Source organism: Taudactylus pleione, unplaced genomic scaffold (genome assembly GCF_031769625.1).
Source record: "Taudactylus pleione unplaced genomic scaffold, aTauple2 ptg000462l, whole genome shotgun sequence".
Lineage (NCBI taxonomy): Eukaryota > Metazoa > Chordata > Amphibia > Anura > Myobatrachidae > Taudactylus > Taudactylus pleione.
In genome coordinates this window covers 2,116,295-2,141,248 of record NW_028284864.1, presented here as the reverse complement: position 1 = coordinate 2,141,248, position 24,954 = coordinate 2,116,295, and the positions used below count along the sequence as shown (strand labels likewise).

At 45.7% G+C, this 24,954-nt stretch overlaps 1 protein-coding gene across 1 annotated transcript; it reads left to right on the top strand.

Moving 5' to 3' along the window:
• Window positions 1-440: 440 nt before the first annotated feature.
• FNBP4 (formin binding protein 4) lies at window positions 441-23,660 on the top strand. Its single transcript, XM_088448667.1, has 17 exons — window positions 441-589; window positions 4,610-4,696; window positions 4,786-4,922; window positions 5,584-5,776; window positions 6,064-6,211; window positions 6,291-6,411; window positions 7,578-7,901; window positions 8,708-8,900; window positions 9,009-9,124; window positions 9,673-9,777; window positions 9,869-10,002; window positions 10,957-11,144; window positions 13,876-14,171; window positions 14,937-15,063; window positions 15,167-15,423; window positions 15,649-15,806; window positions 22,272-23,660. The coding sequence occupies exons 1-17, from the start codon at window positions 484-486 to the stop codon at window positions 22,360-22,362; spliced, it is 2,781 nt and encodes a 926-aa protein (XP_088304793.1). The 5' UTR covers window positions 441-483; the 3' UTR covers window positions 22,363-23,660.
• Window positions 23,661-24,954: the final 1,294 nt, after the last annotated feature.

The following is a 24,954-nucleotide window of genomic DNA, read 5'->3' as shown; positions in this document are numbered from 1 at the left end:
GTAAGCTCCATTGGGGCAGGGACGGATGTGAACGGTAAGATATTTTCTGTAAAGCGCTGCGGAATATGTGTGCGCTATATAAATAACTGGTAATAAATAATAAACAAATATATATAAAAACTTCTAAAAAAATATAAGTGGAGGTTTCCCATAGCAACCAATCAGGCTATAACTTTGATTTGTTTGATACAGTCTATAAAATGAAAGCTACAATCTGATTGGTTGCTTAAAGCAACACCTCCACTTATCCTCTTTAGCCTGTTTGCTACATCTCCCCTCCACAGGCACAGACATGATCTCACACGACGTAGCTTGTTGTAGGGGGAAGGAAATGGCACCTTATATAAGTCGACCTGGGGGGCGGGGCTATTATACGTCACGTCTGTCAGAGCATTGGCCAATCAGGTTGGTGGCCTCTCGGTGACGCGAGAGCAGTGACGCGCTACGTCCGCGCCCGCAGGGTGAGCAGTTCCCGGCGCTCTCATGGGGAAGAAAACGCGGGGGCTCTCAGGCCGGAGGCCCATCCTACAGCTGTCACCGCCTGGACCCCGGGCAGCCACTCGGGAGGAGGCCGGCTCTGGCTCGGAGGGTGAGTTCCGGTTGTTAGGGGCACGGGAGCACTGAGAGATGAGGGCGGCCTGGTGGTAGCTGGGGCACTGTTAGGCCTCAGGCCTCATTGTGTGTATAGACTCTGCTGATCCTGTGTATGTGGCACATGGGGAGTATAGGCTCTGTAATGGGGTTAGGTAGTGTTCCGGCCGCGGCCTCACACGGCTATTACTGAGCGATGGGGCACAGGAGCCTCAGCCCTCATTGTGTATCACCATAGCATAGACTCTGCTTATACTGTGTATGTGGCACATGAGATGTATAATCTTTATAATGGGGTTACACAGTGTGCCGGGGCCCTACAGGGGTATTAGTGAGCGATGGGGCACAGGAGCCCTCATTGTGTATCACCATAGCATAGACTCTGCTGATACTGTGTATGTGGCACATGGGAAGTATCTCTATAATGGGGTTACACAGTGTGCTGGGGCCGTACAGGGGTATTACTGAGCGATGGGGCACAGGAGCCTCAGAATGACCTTAGCCCTCATCGTGTATCCCCTTGGGGTGGGTATTATGCGGGGCCCCCAGCTGTTGTAGAACTACACTTCCCAGCATGCCCTGCCATAGTTCTGCTCTTTGGCCATGCTAAAACTGTTGCAATGCATGCTGGGGTTTTTGTAGTTCAACAGCTGGAGGGCTGCTTATTCCCCCCCTGCTATAGACTCTGCCTATACTGTTTATGTAGTTGTATGGGGAGTATAATGGGGTCAGGTAGTGTGCCAGGGTATTATTGTGAGAGATGGGACACAGTAGACTCCGCTCTCATAAAGTATCACCCTATAGGTTCTGCTTATACTGTGTATGTAGGTACATGGGGGAGTATAGACTGATGGGCGTACACACCTTAGCAAGGCCCCAGCCCTCATTGTGTATCACCCTATAAATAGTCTGTGTGTCTTGGGGCCTATGGCTGAGAAATCAGGGTCTCTCCAGAGACCAGCATTAGGGCCTATTACATGTTCTCTCTGTCATATGTTCACTGCTACAGTGCTGGGCAGGCATGGCTGCAGCTTGCCCTATTTTCCATGTCCCGTCCATTGCTCATGCCAAGTCATCCTGCAGATTATTTTCTTCATGTAATGATGAGACTTGTTTGCCCAACCACAAAGAAACCAATGTAAATCAGACTCAATGCTTCAGGTGGTACTGTATGGTGAGTCTGATACTGCTATAGGACACTAGTGTTGATATACTGAGATTGTCTGTTATGTCACTGGCATCTTCTCAATGGCAGAAAACATTAACATTATCTGCAATGGGACCATTGGTTCACTTCAGTCCCGGGCACACACTGTAGAGTCTCTGGGCCATATTCATTTCCAGGCGAAAAGTCCCATACTTCTCACATGCCACACTTTTCGTATACTTTGCGTGTTTTAGCCACGATAAGTTTTCGTTCGCGCCCCCACTATTCGTCATATTCAATTCGAAAGCATGCGAAAACGCGTCCCGACGAGACTCAAACATGCGAAAAGTGCGGTCAGTTTTGGGGAAATCAGCCTGACACTCCTCCCCCCCCCCCCCCCCCCAAAAAAAAAAAAAATGTATATGGGAAAGATTCCTGGACTGCACACCCTGAATATTTATAATGGGAGGTGCTACCTGATGAGACTAATTGCAGGCACAAAAACATACAAAATCTCAGGTGCACAACTCCAAATTATTGATAATATATAAATGCAATACAATTTTGCAATCAATAGAGGTTTCTAGCATAATCTTGGCCAAGGTTATGGGCCTACCCACCATATCCAGGTAACCTCTTTAGGTACCCCCCAAAAGATGCACTAACATTGGGGATCATTATAGATGTCACCGATTAGCCCCCCTGGAACTATTTGGGGTACTTAAGTGCTTTCAATTGCCTCTATATAGTGTCTTTGCACAAGTGGTGAAGAATAGCATTTAGCAGCTTTTTTTTTTTTGAGAAATTATCTAGTCCCATAAAACGTGGGGTACATGAAAATGGGTGAAAGCATGGTTAAAAATCTCTAAAGTGAGGTTTTAAAACACGCACCTTCAAGCAGCTGCAATAAAAAAAAAACACCTCCCTCATACTCGCAGACCCCCCAAAAGCTTATTTCGCTAGTTTTTTACATTTGTACCCCAACTTTTAACTTTTTCACCCCCTTTTTCAAAGTCATTTTTAGGGAGTTCCTCATTTTTTTAAACTTTTTTATTTGACGCAGTTAACCTTTGGGGAGCTGTCCCAAGGGTGCAGGGTTGTTTCCCACCTTTGCACCCCAAAACCACAATTCTGCAGGTTTTTTTTTACACTTATTCATAGGCGAATCTATTTAGCCTATTGCATTGCGTTTTCGCACTGGCAAAAACGCTTTGGAATTGAATACGGAGGAAACTGTCACACTGGCGAAAAGTCCCAATCGGCGATACTTTTTCGCCGATTCGGCCTTATCGCGGCTAATTGAATACGGCCCTCTGTGTGGTTCGTCCTCTCTGCTTTGCACCCACAGTAAAAAAAAAAAAAAAATCATACTGGTAACTTAATTGGATTGTGATGAAATTGACCCTAGTGTAGGATTGGGGTAGTAAATATAAACTGTAAATTCCACCGAGGCGGTGACTAATATGATTAAGCATGGTCTGTAAAGTGCTGTGTGATACATTGGCCTTTAAATAAAGGAAAATAATAAATATAGCTACTATCCCTTAAGAAAAGCTTGTATGCGTAAGCTGCCAGGAGTAACTAACGAGTGGGTTGCACAGCAGTCACTGGCATCTCCATGAGACTTGCTTATGCCAATTATCTATTCAGAGATCTATAGCAGACATTGTCTGGTTTATGGGAGTATTTAGTGTTCATTCTAGCACCCTGCATGTAATCTGTGAGAAGGGCATCAAATTAATTTAGAAGGGTAAAAATTTTAGACCTGATGTATCTCTACTGCTACTGTAGCGATACTTCATGTATAACATTTTGCCCTTAAATATTAAAATATGCCCTCACTGATTAGGTGCAGGGTGCTAGAATGAACACTAGTATTGGGTAGTATGTTATAAGAACATTGGTGGGTATCGTGGGGCTACTACAATACTGTGTTGTGTGTGGGTGTAGCTGTTTTCATAGGTAGTATGGTGGTGTCCCTAGAATAAGAGAACTATATCTGATGTGTATGGGTACTGGTGTAGTATACTGTCTGGGGCAGTCTTGCATATTGAGGCACTGGTATACTGTGCGAACAGAAGTTTGTATATGGGGGCATATTGAGGGAGCATACACTTTTTTTATTACAGAGGCATTGCCATAAAGTTCGGAAATGTGGCCATTGGTGCTAATTTTGGACACTGGATGGGTGACTGAAGTTCATCTTTGATTCCTAGTCTATTGTGCACAAACCCCCTAATCTCTCATTGCGCTGCCCCTCACTCATGTCCATAGCCGTTGGATCATTTTGTCCAGGTCTGTGTGTGCACAGATATTGGATGAATGTGTCTTATATGCAAACCAAACCCTGTGTGTGCCCTGTGTGTATGGTCTGTGGATGTGATGCAGCTTGATCATGGCTTGTACAGGTCCCACTGGTGAACGTCTAGTTTTACTGGCCATTGTAGCGTAAAAGGATTTGTGGGTGATTTGATGGATATAATGCAGCTTGATGCCCAGATACAGTTAAACAATATGATTTTGAGTCTGACTGTTTGCTCCACAGATCTGTCTATATTTTTTTTTTCTCTCTCTAATGAAAGGGGTGAATATCGTATATAGTTTCATCGGCTTGAATCTGTTAGGAAAGAAATTATATCTCATCGTATAGGAATTATAGAGTAAATAGAGGGACCTAAAGAAGAAATTTTGAGAACAGCATCTGATCAGTTGGGTGCTTGGCCAACGGGTTTGGGATCTCTTTAAAGGAATCTGGGCTAGATGTGGAACATTACATATCCCTCTGAGCATGTGACCTTGGCGGCAACAAAATGAAAGGTAAAGGCCTTGTGTTACAAGTGCCCCTTCTTTATGTATGTATTTCCTCCCCAGCGGATGATGTAGATTCCCAGAAAGTACCACCGCCTCCTACAGCAGGAATGATTGCAGAATTGCAGGCTGCAGTGGTGAAGCCTACGGGTAAGTAGCTTAATGTCATGCGTTTAATGTCCTGGTGGCTCTCAGCAAGTGGTGCATGCTAACTATTGATGCTGTTTATCCTTCCATAGGTGGACTCTGTTTGCTCGGCGCATACACAGACAGCGATGATGAGGATGGGGACTCCTCTGAGAAACCCCCTCCAGCACCTGTCAGGAAAGGAAACACTTCTGCAGACATTGACAGTACCCTGGCTAATTTCCTTGCAGTGAGTGTAATGCTTAAATATGAATGAATGTTATAGGTCCAGGTGGAGTTATTATTAACACTTATTTATATGGCACCAGCATTTTCTGTTGCGCTTTACATTTAGGAATAAAGTCATAAAACCAGACTGGGAATTAAGAGACAGGGCATTAGGGAGAGGGACGTGCCCAATTTGTCACACTTGGGGGGGCGGCATGTCCAGCACTTACGGAGGTACTGGGCCTCCCCCAAGCTCTCCCCTCACGGTGAATAGATGCCGTGCGCATGCGCACAGAATCTATTCACCCAGCGGAGATTGATCACCGCAACTTTTCCCACCTGTGGGGCACTGCAGCCCTTGGGTGGGGAAGGCACAGAGCAGGCTGTTTTAGGGGGGCACCGCTAAAAGGACTTGGCGCATTTTGCCTTTTTAAAATCGGGCAGGGCGTGGCGCTCCACTAAAACAGCCTAACGGAACACTAATTAAGAGAGTTGAGATGGTGCCAGATGCTGGAATATGTTGGATCTAATGAAATGTACCAAGTCTAACACTGTAAAATGGTATTGGGGCTCCAATTTGATTTATCATTCTTGATGAGTATAACCCAGTATCTCTTGTCAGAGGTTTAAAGGGAGACCTGGTTCTGTGCTGGTATCTTATAGACGTGTTTTTGTATGATCAGGAGATTGATGCCATTACTGCACCACCCCCACCGGAAGACGAAGCCACAGGTGCCTCTTCCGCTCCCCCACCAACCCCACCAAGACCAGATCCAAAAGATTCCCATGGAGTGACTTCTCTTACACATAATGGCGCAGGTCTGAATGCTGCGGAGGATATTTGGCATTACGATACGCAGTGTTCTCTGGCTGGAGGTAAGTGTGCTTCCACACGGTGTGCAAATACGCTTTACCCCACCACTTAACTTATGAGTGTTTTAGAACAGGGCTAGGCATTGTTTGGTACTGATTTGGAACAACACATCCCAGCATGCCCTGCCACAATTTTAGCATGCCCTAACAGCGAAACTTTCTCTAGGCATGCTGGGATGGGTAGTCCCACGGCAACTGTAGTGCCGCACATTGCCGGCCTGTGTTAAAGAATGTTCACCAGTTTTGATATATGGATGGAACGTGAATGTTTTACAAAATGTTCCCTTTAGTCGGAGTTGAGATGGGAGACTGGCAGGAAGTATGGGATGAAAACACTGGCTGTTATTACTACTGGAACACAGAGACCAATGAAGTGACTTGGGAGCTGCCTCAGTGTCTGGCTTCCCAAGTTCAGGGCTCTCAAGGATATACAAACAGGTGAGGCTGTGGGATCTAGATGGTATGTCATGTCCTATTGTGTCTGAGTGATGTTTAATGAAATGTTGTTGAATTCTAGCACTGAGACTTCTGAGTTGTCATGCACGGTGACAACAGTGTCTCTTCCAGAGGTGAGGACAGAGGTCACAGCTTCCAGTCTCTGCAGCGTGCCGCTGCTTGCAAAGAGAGAATCCAAGAAGGTATGTCTCCCTTTATCTATACTAATTTAATAAGTATGTTGTGTCTGTTTGTTCCAAGTTGGAGCAAAACTGCTGAACAGATTTTCATGAGAACTTAATCATTTTTTAGTGGAAACTCCTAGAAATAACCTGCACTTTGCTTTATCTCAATCTGTCAAGTTAAAGCTAAACAAAATGTATTGCCGTCATTAATGCAAGAGATGGGTGTGGTACCATACACCCGGCCAGTGAGGGGTGGGGGAAGAGGTGCTTTGGGTCCGAGGTCACTTGAATAGGATGGGCTACATAGCAGTCTGTGCACAGGGCACACAGTGACATTGGTGTGAGTGGTGGGTGAATAGGATAGGCTACATAGTAGTCTGTGCACAGGGCACACAGTGACATTGGTGTGAGAGGTGGGTGAATAGGATAGGTTACATAGCAGTCTGTGCACAGGGCACACAGTGACATTGGTGTGAGAGGTGGGTGAATAGGAGAGGTTACATAGCAGTCCGTGCACAGGGCACACAGTGACATTGGTGTGAGTGGTGGGTGAATAGGATAGGCTACATAGCAGTCTGTGCACAGGGCACACAGTGACATTGGTGTGAGTGGTAGGTGAGTAGGATAGGCTACATAGCAGTCTGTGCACAGGACACACAGTGACATTGGTGTGAGAGGTGGGTGAATAGGGTAGGTTACATAGCAGTCTGTGCACAGGGCACACAGTGACATTGGTGTGAGAGGTAGGTGAGTAGGATAGGCTACATAGCAGTCTGTGCACAGGACACACAGTGACATTGGTGTGAGAGGTGGGTGAAGGCGCTGCTGCCACCAGTCTGTATAGTGCTGCTGGTCATCTGGGCCACTCAACAGGGCACTTATGCAAAGCAATACAACTGGAACACCTCAAATAAAAAAAATTTGAGGTAGAAACGATTTATTGTGGGTGAAGCCACAGGACACAGCTAGTACAGTTCTATAACCTTTGCTGTGAGTCTGTGACCTTCAGTTGCCCCTATAATTTTAGTGACCAGTTTTGCACGTTGTAGGATTCCGTGTTATATTGCTTTGTGATTGGAAAGGTTGGGTTTAGCTGACATGGGGGTTTTTCGGGCAATGACCAAAGTCTGGGTTTGTATTCCACATGAATAGGAGCTTTATGGCTCTTTTTTTTTTTTTTTTAGGAAGTGAATGAAGCAATTCAGGCCCTTTCCAACAAGGAGGAGGAGAAAGTGGGCGTGGCTGCATCTCTTCTGGCTCCGCTGTTACCGGAGGCGGTGAAGGAGCAGGAGGAACGCTGGCGGAGGAGAGTCATCTGTAAAGAGGACGTGGTGGAAGCTACCTCTGAGGACGACGAGGACATGGCTGCTGTCTGTGCTGACAGTGAGCTGGTTACCGACGAACAGGCACCGGATGACTTATGTAGCACTGTCCAGTCTGGAGAGAGTGAAGAGGAGATGGAGGAGCCAGATACCCTGGAGCTGGAGAGGGTGCTGGAGAGAAAGAAAGTATGTTCTCACCAGTGCCTCAGGGATATCGCATGATCCTAGTGAATTGCTAGGTTGCAGTACAAAAAACACTTTTTACCCAGCATTCCCCTCAGTGCAGCCTTTTCACCAATAGGGTAACCGTTAACTTTATAGAATTTGAGAAACCCCAACAAAAAAAGCAGCATCCTGAGCTTGTAAGCCAAGTGTCCACAAAGGTTTTGTAACTATTGGTGGGTAGCAATGGACCACAAACTTCCGGCCCCCCCATGCTTCATTAGGACCCAGCTTACCTTCGTGGTGTGAGTGTCTTAATGAGCTTCCTGCTTGGTAACCAACATCATCTGCAGTCCCTGAATTCCAGATGCACAGACCGGCATTTTAGGGCTCTGCAATTAAATACTGCATAGGGGGAGTGTGGTGGTCTATTCATCTTGGAGCAGGAGGCAAGTTCAGCAGGTGGAGGAAGAGGAGATGGGCTGTAGAGTGTTTAGGATTACTCCAAGAACATACTAGTTAGGTCTATTAGAACCTGACATAACTAACTCACAAATATTGTAGGATATTTAGACTGTAAGCTTCACTGGAGCAGGGTCCGTTGTGAATGGCCAAATATATTCTCTAAAGCGCTGCTTAAAATTGTGGAGATATATAAATAAAACCATAATAATGGGATCCTAATATCCTTTGGGTCCCTAGAAGTTATACTTGTGTCCCTGATAGGTTGCATTCTCTTGAATGTTGATTGAGCTACAAGAACAGCTCTGCTTGGAATGAAATGTCACTGGGGGAGTTTTCAGGTAGCTCATTGGCTATTCTCATCCCAGGCTGAACTGCGAGCTCTGGAGGAGGGAGATGTGAGCGTTTCTGGGTCCAGTCCGCGTTCAGACTTCAGCCAGGCAGATGAAGCACAGAAAGCCAAACCTATCGCCAGCAAGTGGAAGGTGTTTGTTCCAACTGCCAGCCCCGAATCAACTAGTCGCAGCTCCACCAAAACCGGGAGAGAGACGCCCGAAACAGGTGAGCAGCTTGTATGACTTTGTAGCTATCTTTACCTGTTTGTTTTAAGTTTCCTGTTTAAATCCCTGCTGGAAATTTGTTTCATGCATTGTTGTCTCTTGTCTTGAGAAATGGGAGCCGAAGCTGCAGAGTGTCCGGTTTCCGCAAAGGAGCCAGAGAGCGAAGACCTGCCCGTGAAATTACTCCCAAAACCAGTGGTGGATGAGGAAAATGATGATCTGAAGGTAACCACAGATGCACCAGATAAAACCCTGTTATGATGTGTGTGAGAGGGGGGGAGGGGGTGTGATTCAATAGTTTTTTTAGGCTCTATAATTAATGGACACCCAATGTAGCAATTTATTTGTTTTGAGTGCCCGTTAAATATCGCAGTTGTCGAACCCAATTGGCCCGGGTTTAGCCGCGTAACACGGCTAACCCACCCGTCCCAAGTCCTGGTTAGGGCACCCAAACCACAAACTTATCGCTCATTTTTGCTCGCCACCTATGAGGGTGCGAGCAGAAATGCTGGCGAAGACCATTGAACCGCCCTCTTGGATGTATGTATGGGCTTGGGTGCCAGACATTGTTGTACCATATAGCAATTATAATTCACATACTGTATTACCAGCTACACTAGATAGTTTACACACCTAAGGGAGCATTGTGTTATTGAGTTTCAGGTTGATATGTTGTATAGTGTCTTTTGCATTACATAGTTGTTTCTGTATACCTGTCACATTGTCCAGAGATATCCGGATTGACTGAGCTGTTTCTGATTTGTGTACTCTAGTTTCAGATTGGAGAACTGGGTAACAGTCTGATCAGTAAACTGGAATTTTTGGGCATTAACAGACAGTCTGTGTCCAATTTCCACGTGCTGCTGTTTCAAACTGAGGTGAGTGTTTCCCGCAGCTTTACTTTCTGTCGTAGAGTTGATGGTCAGCGCTCAAGCATTAATATCATCCTTCCTGTCTTTTCGTCTTCAGACACGTATCTCAGATTGGAGGGAAGGGGCACTCAGTGGGAGCTACCTGAAACGCAAACTGCAAGACGCATCAGAACAAATAAAACAATATGAAATTAACGCCACTCCTAAAGGCTGGTCCTGCCACTGGGACAGGTACGAAACTTCCCCAATTTTCACCTTTCACATCTCAAACATGACTTGTGACATCACCACCTGACCTCGTGACCTCATCTGTCTGGAGACTGAATGCACCTGCAATTTAGGTTCTGGGTGGGCAGATCCTGGAGCACAATGAGCGCTTGGGCCTGCATATTGGAGAAACTTAAAGTTTTTGTAAATTTATGTATACGTAAGTGTCCATGTAAACAGTTTCCTGATTGGACAGAAAGTTGGTTAGAACTCTCTTAAAGTGCTGAGTGCCCTGATTGGGAGGGAGAGGGGGGAAAGCGCATGCGAGAGCTCTGTGACCATTTCAGGATATCTGGATCCCCTTCATTTCTCGTGTAACATCGGTGAAGTTTCCGCAAGCTTTCATGGTGCCAAGTGTCAAGGAAGAACCAAGATACCTGTCTCCTGACGCAGGTCAGACCGAATTATTTCATTTTTTTTTTTTTACATTTGTGTTTTGTTTTATTTTTTATTCTGTTTTTTTTTTTTTTGTCTGTACTCTGTTTATTGAAGATCTTTGCTCTCTTATCTTTCAGCTCTCAGAAAATAAACACAATTACCTATTTTATCCCCAATGATTGGATCTATTAGAGGATGTCATATTTGAGCTTTACATTACCCGAATGGTGCTTTTATCCGTTCCCAGCTGTATTAAGTCTTTAATCCACACTGCATCTCCCAAATGCAATATATAAACTTATATTGGTCCAGCTTCTAGGGCTTGCCCTGTGTTTATAAATATACTTGGTTTAAAATTTCTCTGCAAACAGAGAACATCCTAGTTTTAGGATGGAGCTTCCTTTGTGAATTGCTGTTCTCTTGTCTGGTTCTCTCCTGTTAGCTGGCTGCAGCCACAGTAGAGCAGACCTTATGAGGTTATGGATGCCCAGAGGACAGAGACTTAAATTCTCTTTTCTTTTTGTTTTTTTTGTGATTCAGGGATCATAGACGTTATTTCTATGTTAACGAAATCTCAGGCGAGTCGCAGTGGGAGTTCCCTGATGTGGAGGAGGATGAGGGTGCGTCTGCACCCCAAAATAAACCTGCTGCAGCCTGTAGAGTGGCTGAAAAGGAGAAATTTGATGGTGCCCCAGCTCCTCCTCCTGAACCGCCAACATCTTTTGCAGGTAATTGAGAAAACCTTGAAAGAATTTCTGATTTTGTAAGAAGAGTTTACGATCCTTTGCATAACTAAGTGTAGCGATGACTTACCTGAGCAGATATCATGGGGGTGACAATCCAAGTGTGCAGCCAGGAACAGCTTTCAGCGGTGTTCCTGAGGACAGATGCAACGCCAGAACCAATATTGTATGTGTTTCATTGGGGAATCGCCAGAAATGTATAGGGGAAAAAACATATACAGTCAGGTGCATGAATATTGGGACATTGACCGAATTTTCATATTTTGGCCTCTATTCACCACCACAATGGCTTTGAAATTAAACAAACAAGATGTGCTTTAACTGTAGACTTTCAGATTTAATTTGAGGGTAATTACATCCAAATCAGGTGAACGGTGTAGGAATTACAACGGTTTCTTTATGAGCCTCCCACTTTTTAAGGGGCCAAAAGTAATGGGACAAACTAAACAATCCTAAATCTAACTTCACTTTTTAATACTTTGTTGCAAATCTTTTGCAAGCAATTACAGCATGAAGTCTGGAACGCATAGACATCACCAGAACCTGGGTTTCATCCCTGGTGAAGCTCTGCCAGGCCTCTACTGCAAATGTCTTCAGTTCCTGCTTGTTCTTGGGGCATTTTCCCTTCAGTTTTGTCTTCATCAAGTGAAATGCATGCTCAATCGGATTCAGGTCAGGGGATTGACTTGGCCATTGCATAACATTCCACTTTTTAGCCTTAAACTCTTTGGTTGCTTCTGCAGTATGCTTCGGGTCATTGTCCATCTGCACTGTGAAGTGCCGTCCAATGAGTTCTGAAGCATTTGACTGAATATGAGCATATAATATTGCCCAAAACACTTCAGAATTCATTCTGCTGCTTTTGTCAGCAGCTACATCATCAATAAATACAATGAACCAGTTCCATTGGCAGCCATACATGCCCACGCCACGACACTACCACCACCATGCTTCACTGATAAGGTGGTATGTTTTGGATCATGAGCAGTTCCTTTCCTTCTCCATACTCCTCTTCCCATCACTCTGGTACAAGTGTCTCATCTGTCCATTGGATGTTGTTCCAGAACTGTAATGGCTTTTTTAGATGTTGTTTGGCAACTCTAATCTGGTCTTCCTGTTTTTGAGGTTCACCAATGGTTTACATCTTGTTGTGAACCCTCTCTATTCACTCTTGTGAAGTCTTTTCTTGATTGTTGACTTTGACATATATACACCTACCTCCTGGAGAGTGTTCTTGATTTGGCCAACTGTTGTGAAGGGGTTTTTCTTCACCAGGAAAATAATTCTTTTGTCATCCACCACAGTTGTTTTCCGTGGTCTTCCGGGTCTTTTGGTGTTGCTGAGCTCTTCGGTGTGTTCTTTCTTTTTAAGAATGTTCCAAACAGTTGATTTGGCCACACCTAATGTTTTTGCTATCTCTTTGATGGGTTTGGTTTGATTTTTCAGCCTAATGATGGCTTGCTTCACTGATAGAGACAGCTCTTTGGATCTCATATTGAGAGTCGACAGCAACTGATTCCAAATGCAAATGTCACACCTAGAATCAACTCCAGACCTTTTACCTGCTTAATTGATAATGAAATAACGAGGGAATAGCCCACACCTGTCCATGAAATAGCTTTTGAGTTGATAGTCCCATTACTTTTGGCCCCTTAAAAAGTGGGAGGCACATATAGAAACCGTTGTAATTCCTACACCGTTCACCTGATTTGGATGTAATTATCCTCAAATTAAATCTGAAAATCTGCAGTTAAAGCACATCTTGTTTGTTTCATTTCAAAGCCATTGTGGTGGTGAGTAGAGGCCAAAATATGAAAATTCTGTCTCTGTCCCAATATTTATGCACCTGACTGTATACAGACATTGGACAGCTATCACACCGCTGTCCTGTGGTGGTTGCAGATGCAACTAATTGTTGCACCTGAGCTGGAAACTCTTCTTATTGGTCCTTGCTGTTGCTGAAGATTTCCTGAAGAGCATTTTATGGACTACTTCTAAGGATTCGCCATCACCGTTCAGTCACTCATAAAGGAGTGACATTTCCTGACATCATGCACATCAATTATGCAGATATTCGAAAAACATGGGAGGGTTAATAAACTTACCCCTGATGAATTTCAATGTACTTTGTTCATTTATTTTTAATGCCTAGTGCCTGTCAGTTTAGATATGATTCGCGACCAAATAAATTCTAAATCGATTGTATTAATTCACAGGGAAGCGGTACCTCTAGAGCAGGGGTGTTCAATAAGCTGCCCCCCCCCAGCTGTTGTAGAACTACATATCCCATATTCCCTGCTACAGTTTTGCTATTTGGCCATGCCAAAACTGTTGCAGGGTATGCTGGGATATGTAGTTCAACAGCAGCTGAATTACCACTTATGCTCACCCCTGCTCTAGAGCATTGGTTATGAAGAGTTTTTGTTTTGTTTTTTTCCTCAATGATGGTTCCCAACAAGTTAATAGGCTCATTCTTCTGACTATTGGCTGCCCGGGAAATGTTTTCATCCATCGTGTATGGGGGAAACAGATGCGATACTGAAGTATAGTTGAAAAAATTGATTACCCGTAAGGAGTAGTTTCACTACTATAGAAGACGGAAGCAATGAAAATGGAGTGTCACACAGATAATGGGCTTGGATGGGTGATCTTCTGTGCAGTAACCAGAAGTACAATGTGACAAATGCGTAATTCATAAAGTTCTCCTCTCTTCCAGGTCCCATCGCTACTAAAACTTCAGTTGCAGCTACTGTTCCAGCGTCTCATTACTGGGAATTTGTACAGCCCCCTCTGCCTTTAGAAGTACCTCTTCCACCACCCCCTCCCCCACCAGAGTCCCCCCCTCCTCCACCTCCTCCTTCCCCACCACCCCCTCCTCCTCCTCCTCCCATTGAGGACGGAGAAATACAAGAGGTCGAAATGGAAGAAGATGACGATCATGAGGAGCCACCCGTCCCAGGAACAGAAGATGTGGTTATGAAGTCCTTGAACTCTGAACCTCCAGCCTCCAAGGTGAGGGCACATGACCTGCCTATGAAGCCTCTGCTTTGAGCATGTAGTGTCCGCAAGCTGTGGACTTATGTAAAAGGCTTTTTGGCTGTCCAGTACTGAACGAAGCCAGAGTATACATTTGGGGAGTTTACATCCTGAACAGCTTGTGTCCACAGATTAGACGTGATGAACCACGTAAAGAGACGTTTCTTGATAGCAGTTGCACAGGTACCTACAGACAAGGTGCCCATAATCAGGCAGGTGCTTTCACTTTTCTCTGCTGTACCAGAATAAAGAGCTAAGTAGCCCACACTGACCTAGAAGCAGATGGGAGTACAGGGCTGTCAAATATGTATTGCAGTCAGTCATTCTGAAGATTATCTGGTAAAGTATAGAAAATAAAAGCATGTGTGTAGTTTGTCCACCCTTGAGTATTTGGTGCAAAGGTTTATAGATCTGGTGTGTCTGTGATTTGGGCCAAGCAGTAAGTCAGAGGTCTGCACTGGTACTGCTCCATACATGCCCACCGGGACCTGGAAAACAGCTGGAGATTACATTGCCGCCAGGAGCAGGTAAGTAACCGCTAGAAGGGTAGTTTATCGACATTTTATCATGTTTACGTGCTGCATAAAGGCTACTGAAGTAATATTGATATCTGTGGATGGTAAAGATTTTTTTTTTATTGGATGCAGTATTTTTGTGAAATATTGTATATTATAGTTATTGATGTCACTTATGTTCTCTGTATTTGAAGCCCATTAATAGCTGGTGTTTCTCTTGTTTCAGACGAAAGTAGAACCAACTGCATCCGTAAAGGTCTCAAAGAGGAAGGCGGCTACAGATGTGTTTGGAGAGCAGTCGATCACCATAGGAAGTTGTCCCGTTCTCTACACTCAGCAGTCGCTATCAGCAGGTGAGTCCTTCTGTATATTCTTCTGGAGCCGAAGATGTTTGCTTACAAGTAGCTTCTAGATCTAACTTTTTTTTTTTGTTTTGTCAAATGCTTGTCTCCTCAGCACCTGCATTGGCAGCAATGAATGTACCAACTAATTACCTAGGGCTTCCACTCCAAGTTCCTTCTCCCGTAGTGATGAGCAGTTTGGACTACGCCATTCCAAACAATATTATGGTGCCAGCCATGCCACTTGTATTACCACATACATCTCTGCCCGCGCCTACAGTCTTGGAACAGCAGGTTCAGTCATCGCAAACTCAGCCACCACCAAGCAAGCCACAAGCCACAGACAAGCTTAAGAAGGCCAAAAAACTGAAGGTATTGAGATAACACCTGGGGTACTTGTTCCAAAGGTTGAAAACACCTCTATGGACAGGCCAAATTTTAATATCTATAGAACAGTCTTGGAAAAAATTTATCCTACTTCTCAATGTTTTGGACCAAAAGCTCAGAATTGAGAGTCGATTTGTATTTTTAAGATGGTGAAGGTTGATCATTTTAATTTTGTTTCTCCTCTGTTCAATGCTTTGGTCTTCTTTGTAGGTGAAGAAGAGTAAAGTAAAGATGCCCTCTCTAGTCCAGAAATGGCAGAACATCCAGAAGGAATTGGATGAGGAGGAGAACTCTAGCTCCAGTGATGAGGATCGGAAGGTCATTAATCAGAAACGCATAGACGAGTGGAGAGTTCAACAGTTATCCAGGTTGGCAGGCAATGCTATAGTAGTCTGTTTATAAATGAAATGCATATTCAATATCTTAAAGTACAGAGTAATGATGGCTAAACTAGAACTAAGAGAATCTATCATTACGTCAGTTACACAACATGCTTTGCGATGTTGGCGTTTCACAGTGGCACATACTCTGTCCTGTGTTGCTCTTGCAGTAAGGCTGGGGAACACTGGGATTGTGGCTTGGTGCTGGAGCTAGCGCTTAATGAAACTGTAGCTTTAAATTCTAAGCTCCTCCCCCCTGCAACCACGCAAATCCAGTGTTCTTTAAGTGCTTCAAGGTGTAGGGCACCCCCCACAGCACTCCAGTCTCCAGGGAGGCCGTCTGGGCCTGAGACCAGTGCGCGCAGCACCCTTTTAGAGGGTGCTGGCAGGGGGCGCGTTCCTGGATGGCCGCTGCCATTTTACCAGGCTTGTTGAGGTGGCTCCCCTCCCATGGAAGGGGAGGGTGCACACGCGCTGACAGGCTGCCTTTGTGTCACCAGGGCTTGACTACCAGAGTTTTCCCTCACCCTGGGAAATACTCCAGGTCGGCGGAGCGGGGAGAAGGAGGGGCAGAGTCTTCCGACGCTGCACTCCCCACTCCTGTAGCAGCTCTGCTTTCAGCAGGAGAAGCACAAAGCGTCCTGCCTCTGCTGGGACTGGTAGTTTCTCCTGCATGTCACTTTGCTCCCCTGCAGCTTCTGGAAGGCTAAGTACTTTACATTTGTAATTGTATTATCTGCCTATATGTGTTAAGCTGCTTATGTGTTCTGTGATATGTCTACGCAGGCTCTGTCACACTGTTCTCAATGCTGCCTGTTTTAAAGTGGATCGCTCCTGCTGTTTTTGGTTCAACAAGGAGCTGCGCATACATTGTAAAAATTAGCAATACAGCCCTGTTCGTGGGTTCGTTACCTGCTACAGCCCTAACTGTATGGAGTTTGTATGCAGGATTTTTGCTGTATTTTAGGCAATATTTTCTCTCCTGCACTCTGTACCGAGGGCCGTGTGTGTGCCCGGTGACGCGCGGGCATCTGGAGTGGAGTTCACCAGAGTGGGCTTGGGCTCTACGCGGGTCGGTGTATGACCTAGTGGCGATACACCGGAAAACCAAGTTCAGGCTTGGGTGTTCCCTTGTCTCTGGAGCAGGATTCTTTCCCTGTAAAGGGTTAAGTTCCTAGCCTCTATGTCCCGCTCTGGCTCTATTCTTTGCGGCGTCTGGATTTACGACTGCTTCCTCTCTTTGCACGTGGGTGTTTTCTTTTTTTATTTACAGAATACCCTTTGCTGTGCAAGGCGCAGGTGGAGGGTGGTCTTGGAGGGCGTCTTCCTCCTGCCAGGGCTCCATTAGACGTTTTACATGCAAAGGAGCTTGCAAAGATTTTTGCTGTCCCTTAGGGTGAGGACTTGCTGTCTTTCTCTGCTCGTTGCTGCTGTGCGAAACTCTCTAGGCGGTGTAATTATGGGCTCCCAAGCGGTGGCTATGGGTCTATCCAAGCGTTGGCAAGTCATTCTTTTCCCTTATGCCAATCGCTTCAGTCTTGTCAGGGAGGCCTAAGACGCCCGATTAAGACGTCTCTGCGCCTCACACATTTTGCTTTCGGCGGATTGAGTAGCCGAGTGGAAGCACCTCCCACGTTTGTCGCTACGATAACAGTTTAGATCACCACGCGCCCCTTCATGTGTAGGGCTCTGCATCCTGCAGTGATCCGCTAGTTAGACCTTGTAGGGTTGTCTCCAGTCTGTTTTGATAGGTTCTGAGGTTTGAAATATGGTCACTTCTCCTGACTAATTTGTTGTAGGGCTTCACGGTGATTCGACCTGCTGAATTGGTGGGACATTCGCGCCAGGCTTTGTGTGGGAGGCCAGGCAAGACACGGCACAGGTAGCTTCTGGGTTTCCGCTACAGTCGGTTTGGCTTGAAGGGTCCTTTGCATATGCATTCATTGCCAAATTGTTCTTCCACTATCTTCTGTTTGGTAGGGACGTTCTCTTTTGGCCTTATTCCCACCGATCAGGAAAGCCCTTTTCTGCTGGTGGCTGTCCCTAACTGCGGGGTCCGCGTTTTCGCACCTCCGAGGTGGTGCGTACTTTGTCAGATCAGTCTGACGTATGCTGAGGGGTTCGATTTCCAGGGGCAGTTTTTCTAGTAACACTGTCCGTTCTGGGGACAGGATTCCAAGGAAGTCTTGGCCTAACGGAGTCTCTTTCTCTACCCGGTTTACTTGCAAATGGTAGGGCAGTGCTCCGGTTTAGAGACCATTGAGGGAAGTCTTCAGACAGCTGGGTTCATAAGCATCATCTACTATGCTTCCATCTTGGACCTCAGAGGTGTGCCACCAAGGCGGTTTATTATTTAAAATCGGGCCGTGTTATCATTCCACTCCTTTCTGGCGGCATGTTTTTGCTCCAGTTCCGCTGCAGAAACGGACACTGGAGTTCTCAAGTTTGACTGCTGCACGGCTCATTTTGGCCAATCTTGTCTCTGTGTCTTGAACACCAGGGGGGGTGGATAGTTCAGTTTGCATGAACTCCCCCCTATCAGGGATCCACAGCACGGAGGCCAACAAATTCTCGCTAGCCGGCTGGAATGCGTATCTTCTGGTTCCGTTTAGGGCAGGTCATCCCTCTTCCTCAGTGGCCGATTGACTCTATTCCCTGTCTGTTCTAGGCCCTACCGTTTGGTGGGGCCCCAGCTCCATGTGTTTGCAGCAAAATAAAGTTGGTGCTGCTGCACATATTACGCACAGAAGGTATCACTGTTTGGAGGTTCTGCTTGTGACTGTTAATTCGGCTTCACAGTTTCGGACCTTCCTAGGTCGCTTGTTTTAAGTACTTTGGTATCAGTACTGTATCCCGACCTTTGCGAGGTCTCCCTTGCTTCTTTGTCTGTGCCTTCATATGGCGGTGGCCTTCGACACCTCTCCAGCTATTTGTCTTGCACGAACAGTGCATGGACCCTACCGAACTTGGTCTCAACGAATCGGTCAGTGCCTTGTCCGTCAACCTGGTGGAACATTCGTTGGTTGGAAATGGTCTCCACTTTGGGACCATTCAGTGAACCAGAGTTCCAGTGGGTCATTCTCCAGACTTGGAAGGGTTGCGCGGCATCCCTCTCGTCTCTGATTCTTGTGCTGTCCGACATCACTCAGTCTGTGGATGGTTCCCGTTTTCTTTTTTCTCTCCTCCAGGTCTGTTCCTTGGGTCTCTTCGGATTGGCTCATTGTGTCCACGAACGCAAGTCTCCTGGGCTAAGTCTCCGAGGCCTTGGGTCACCATCCATAACCGCTCGGCTGCTCGATGGGCTTGAGCTCCAAGCCATCTTTCTGGCTCTCTTGGGTCCCTGACCGTCCTTGCTGGCCAGTCAGTCTGTTGGACAACGGCATTGGTGTGTGTATATATACACCTTATGGCAGGCACAAGAGTGCGGCATTGATGATGGAGGCACCCTGTAGACCCTTGTTTCGAGACACTCAGCTGTGGTCATACCGGTAGTGGGAAATTGCCCAGTGAACTTCCTCGGCGGAACCACGTTTCTCCAAGGCAGTAGTCTCTCCTTCCAGTGGTGATTCTATCGGTCATTCGGTAGGTACAAACGGTAGGAAGGATCACCTTCTGCGCAGGAATGTTATGGCCTCTCGACACGTTGTTGAGGCTCCACAGTTTTGTATGTGATCTGGGTATCCGCTGGCTTCTGCAGTGGATGCCTTGACTGTTCCGTGGAATTTTTCATCTGGAGCACCTGTTTACGCCGACCCCACTGTTCCTTCAGGTCTCCAGGCGCTTCTAGTCTTCCCATGTGAGGGTAATTCTAGTGGCTCAAGGCTGGCTTCGCTGGTCGTGATACACGGAAGTTCTCCCAAGGTCACTGGGTCCAGGGTGGCGTCTTCCATTACGTCCAGACCTGCTGCAACAAGGCCCCTTTCTACTAGAGCAATTTGCTCTATTGGTTTTCACGACTGGACTTGGTTGACTGAGTGCTCTGTACTGTGAGCCCAGACACCGTTTCCATCTTGCGATTTGCCTCAAAGTTTTGAAACTCTTGTGGTGTAACCATTACAGGTTTTCGCCTCTCCTGTTTTCTTGGCTTTCCTCCTGAGGGGTTTGGAGGCCAGTTGACTACTTCATTTTATGACTATACAGACTTTTTTTTTTTTTTTTCTGGCATAGTCTTTTCTTCCAACGGTCCAAACAATTTTTACAAGGTGGGCTGCGTTTTCAGCCACCGGTTCGTCCGCAGGTGCTGCCATGGATCTTCAATCTAGTTCTCACGGCATGCACACAGGCTCCATTGGAGTCGTTGCGTTCAATGGATCTTTGGTTAGTTGCTTGGAAGATTGCCTTCCCTCGGCATAGTTCTGTATTTAGAGTAGGCAAGCCGCCTTACTCGTCTTCCATGAAGATTGTGCGGTTCTCCTATACGGGTTTTACGTTCCAGCCAACACTTGTTTCGGCCTCGTACTTGAACCAGGATATTGTCCTTCCGTTTCTTCCTCCTTTGGCAAATACCTGGGACTTGGATGATCTGGCTCTGCTAGTTGTGCTGAGCTCTGCAGATTTCCTTGAATAAGTCTTCTTGGGACCTCGCACTGTTCTCTGTGGGTTCTTTATGACTTGCACAGGACCGTGGTTGGCCGGCTACTCAGCAGACCCTTGTCTGTTTTTTGATCCACTCTGTCATCACTCACTCCTATTCTGGTGCGAGGCGTCCGCCACCAGACCTGGTGTCGGCACATACCGCTAGGGTGGCGGCGATCTTATGGGCAGCGGGACTTCAGCAACACAGGTCCGATGTGTGGCTATATGGTTCCCTGTCCACACGTTTGCCCATTTTTAACGTTATCAGGGGTTTTTATTGCACCCACTTTGGGCCCACAGTTCTCCAGTCAGGCAGCCTGAGCGTTCCCTCACCTGGGGGCAGTTTTTGAACATCCCATTCTTCAGTGTTCCCTAGCTTTGCTGCAAGAGAAAATAGGATTTTTTGTTGGATTTTTCTCTTAAGCAGGCTGGGGAACACTGCGATCCCTCCCTCACACTCAATTGTGCAGGGTTTTTTGTTCTTGACCGTCTCTTTCCATTCTGATTTGTTTGGTGGTTTTAACTGTTTCACAGAGTTGCTGCTACTTCTCTCTGTACTCTCTTAAAGTAGTACTGGCATTGTGAGATTGCAGGGGGGGGAGCTTAGAATTTAAAGCTAGTTTTATTAAGTGCCAGCTTCGCCCGAACCTCAGTGTTCCAAAGCCTACTTAAGAGAAACGAATTCAACGATAAGTTGACCCCAAATCCTATTATTGAGACCAAATTACACTTTAATGGACATGGCTTGTTAAATGTATAATAGATTAGTTTGTAACTTGGCACGTGAAATAGCCAAGTTAATAACTTGGCCATCTCAAGTTTTTAAAAAGCTCCTGGGAAGAGACATCAGGATATCTATAATGTATCACCGACTTACAGTTCCTCTCACCCAGGTGTCTGGTTGATCGCACCACTGGTCTCAAAAGAGAATCAGATGGGCACGTGTTATGCTGACTGCTTGTCAGCGGGCTTGGATGTTGGATGCCTAGTTGCCCAAGCATGCATATTTTATCTGAAGCCCTACACAGGGAGCAGAGACCTGCCCCCTGCAGGACTTTCCTGTAGGGCAAGGGTTCCCAACCACTGTCCTCAAGGCTCACTAACAGTCCAGGTTTTAAGGATAGCCATACTTGAGCACAGGTGTCTTAACCATCTGTGCTCAAGCATGAATATCACTAAAATCTGGACTGTTAGTGTGCCCTGAGGACTGAGGTTGGGATTGTAGGGTCTAGGGCCACTGATGGGGGACAAAAGAATACCCCCTCCCCGTGTAATGCTGACTAATCAGCGGGCTTGGGAGTTGGATGCCTAGTTGCCCAAGCTTGCTTACTTTTTATCTGAAGACCTCCACAAGGCGCAGAGAATTGTCCTCTGCAGAACTTTCCTGTAGGGTCTAGAACCACTGATGGAGAAAAGGATCCTGCCTCTCCCTGTAAATCGAGAAATAATTTTATCCAGTTCATGAGTGAACAGGACCTCCCCAGTGCATGAGGGGGACCAGATGCCTTTTGGTTTTGGCGTCCACCTCCCAGGTATGAAGCCAGAAGGCACGGCATGCCGAGTCTGTAATTCTGTCCCAGATGAATGCAGGCAAATGGGGCACTAAAAACAACAGTGTTTCCAGGCCGCCAATGGAGTATAGAGGGGGGGAGTAACTTGATGTTTTTGCCTGCAAATTGCCCAAGTTTCTATAACCACACTCTATACCCCAAGGTATCCAGTGTCCCCCCAATTGGATGCTAGAGAAAGAAGTGTAATTAGCCATTAGATGCCACGTTTGCCAGCAATACAGAAATGTGTAATCTCTAATAAAGTAATAGGCATTTTGAATGGGTATAACCTATTGCTAAATCTACAACTGTGTATTTTTTGTTTTAGCGGCATGGCAGAGAAGAATGCCAATTTCGAAGCCCTCCCTGATGATTGGAGGGACAGACTGAAAAGGCGGAAAATGACTTCAAGCACGTGACCACTTATTATTTTGTACACTTGTATATTTCACAACCGATACTGTAAAAAGAAAATACTGTACTTCCTCTTTCCTTCATCCTGCTGTTCCTGTGCTCAGATTAAAGAAACAGAAGCTTGTCATATTCAGGGGGTTCTGCACAATGTGGTTGGTCCATCACTTGTCTGGTCTTCTAGCCAATCCATTTAAAGTCAGATGTACAGCTGCCTTTTCCTTTTGTACATGTCCAAAATATTTTTCTTCCGTGCTTTTTTTTTTTTTATATTATTATATATTTATTTTATTAGTACTTTCCCACATCAAGGTACATTCCTTCACTATAAATTAGACCCTAACTAGCGTCTACTTGTGGTTTTTTTTTTTTTTTTTTATGAGCGCAGATCCGCAACAGTTCCGGGCCCTCCACTGAGAATGTATGGGACTTTATATCCATGTTGCATCCTCCCCCTCCTTTTTTTTTTTTTTTTTTCTTTAATATTTATTTCTCTTTTCTTGCTTCGTTCTTTTGTTGCCAATGTGTAAAATCGTCTGCTGGTAGGACTGTGTTCATGTGAATGCGGACATCGTTTTACATAGTTACTGACTTTATATGGATATGTTCACACGTTCGCATTTAGCTGGGTGAAGCAATAAACACTTTCCAGTTCACCATTAATATGTAAGAGGTCTCTTGGGGATGGTAAGGCCACACATCACAATGTTGCCAGTTATTTTGTGAGCTGAACCAATATGGGAATTTAGCCAAACCGTTCATTAGAGCCAGTGACATCACTGAGACGCTTCGTGCTTACAAGATGGCTGCCTCCATTTTGCAGGAGACGCCACATTTTTAAAGATTTCCTGTTGCCTACATACAGTGGCAGCTGCTGTTTCGTGGGCTGAACCACAAAGTGCCTCCTGCCTCAGGGATGTTACCATTTCCTAGTCAATGATGGGTTGTATATTGGTTTACCTCACAAAATTACTACCTGCATGGTGTGTGGCTGACAAGTCTGCGTTAGGTTCCTCTAACTGCCACCTTGGTTATTTTTGTCCTTTTTTTTTTTGGTTTTTGTGGGTAAGAAGTATCAGTTTTCTTAATTGAGGCAGTGGGTTAAAAAGCAGTAAAATTACACTTTGATGTTTTCTGTCCAGCTCCTTCCTAAATTCCTTGCTAGTTTTATATCTAATTAGTGTACCAAACAGTCCTGAAGCCAAACCGGTTGTCACCATGAGGAAGTCAATATTTTAAACTTCATTTTTTTCCACTGTTCTCTGTAAATGCTGTAAATATCAATAAAATGCGTTTTTACTGACTATTCACGTTGTCATTTAATATGCTGGGGGTCTTTTTGTTCTTTTTTGTTTTCTTTGTTTTGTATTTTAAACCTGGTAAGATACGTGTATAGCCAGGTACACACTGGAGCGATGTCTGGCAGATATGCCATTTCGTAACGTCATATCGCCTACATTGCTCAGGGTCTACCGGCGATTTCGCGCTCCCTAGTGACATCGCTAGCTGCAAGTGCATTGTTAATGAATGATGTAACGGTGATGGTTACGTCGTTCATTTAAAGTCGTCCAGTTTGGACGCACAATCTCCGTTCACGGGCATTCCTTCCGATGTCTGAACGAATGCCTGTTGCTCCAGTGTGTGCCCAGCAGACTAATGTGTTCTGATTTGGTAGGTGGACAACATCTGAACATGGGCACTAAGTGAGTTCATGAAACTTCCATAACACCTTACGTGCGCTTTGCTCAAGAACCAAACGTAGATGGTAAACTCTTAAGGGCTTGAGTCTCATACTGCTGTGACTGCTTTAGTGTCTGGCAGTAGTTACATCATCAGCCCTTCCCCTGGTGTACAGTCGTGTGAGTGTGCAGGGACTGAGACGCCCACTTTGAGCATCTTTTAGATGCTGTAATACGCTGAGGCGAGGTGGCCATAAGACGGACCATCTTCGTGCACCTGAATAGCCCCCACCCACAAATGCCCAGCACATTAATGATATTGTGCATGCACATCGTGTAACGCATGTGCCATACAGGTGTGTTTCTTGTTGTTTTTTTTTCTTTAGGGATTTTATCGCACGGAGTGTAGCAAAATATTGTGCAACTCAGAATCCGGGCCCAAATTATTGTAATTGTTATCTTCCATGCATAAAAGTAGTCAAAACACCTGGGGCTCAATACAATTAACCACGAATAAGTGCAGCCGCACTTACGGTACCACCGGAATCGCAGGCTTTTTGTTCACGGCCATAGGGTTGCATACAAAAATGTCCGACTCCAGGGTGAGATCGGGCCGCGAATTGCGGCTAATTGGATTGAGCCCCTAATGTAGTACTTCAAAACTGTTGTGAATGAGCTTATAGATAAATATTTCTTCTTCATGGTCCATAGGGGGGTCCACAGGGTTGACCTTGGGGTTATAGGGTGGGAACCAAATCCAGGCACCACGCAGTTTAAAGCTTTCAGCTCCCAGGGTGCACTGGGTCCACTCTCCCTATAACCCCGCCCCCAAGCCAGAGGCACCTCAGTTTAAGTTGGTGCCCGGCCGGAGTCGGGTCACAGTTATCGAAGGGGGGGCTGAATATCAGCCCTAAGCTAATT

Bases quoted from the DNA above. Each gene is read 5' to 3' on its own strand.
- FNBP4 (XM_088448667.1), top strand. From the start codon at position 484: ATGGGGAAGAAAACGCGGGGGCTCTCAGGCCGGAGGCCCATCCTACAG. The intron at 4,697-4,785 runs GTAAGTAGCTTA...ATCCTTCCATAG, and splicing joins TGCAGTGGTGAAGCCTACGG to GTGGACTCTGTTTGCTCGGC. The intron at 4,923-5,583 runs GTGAGTGTAATG...TTGTATGATCAG, and splicing joins CCCTGGCTAATTTCCTTGCA to GAGATTGATGCCATTACTGC.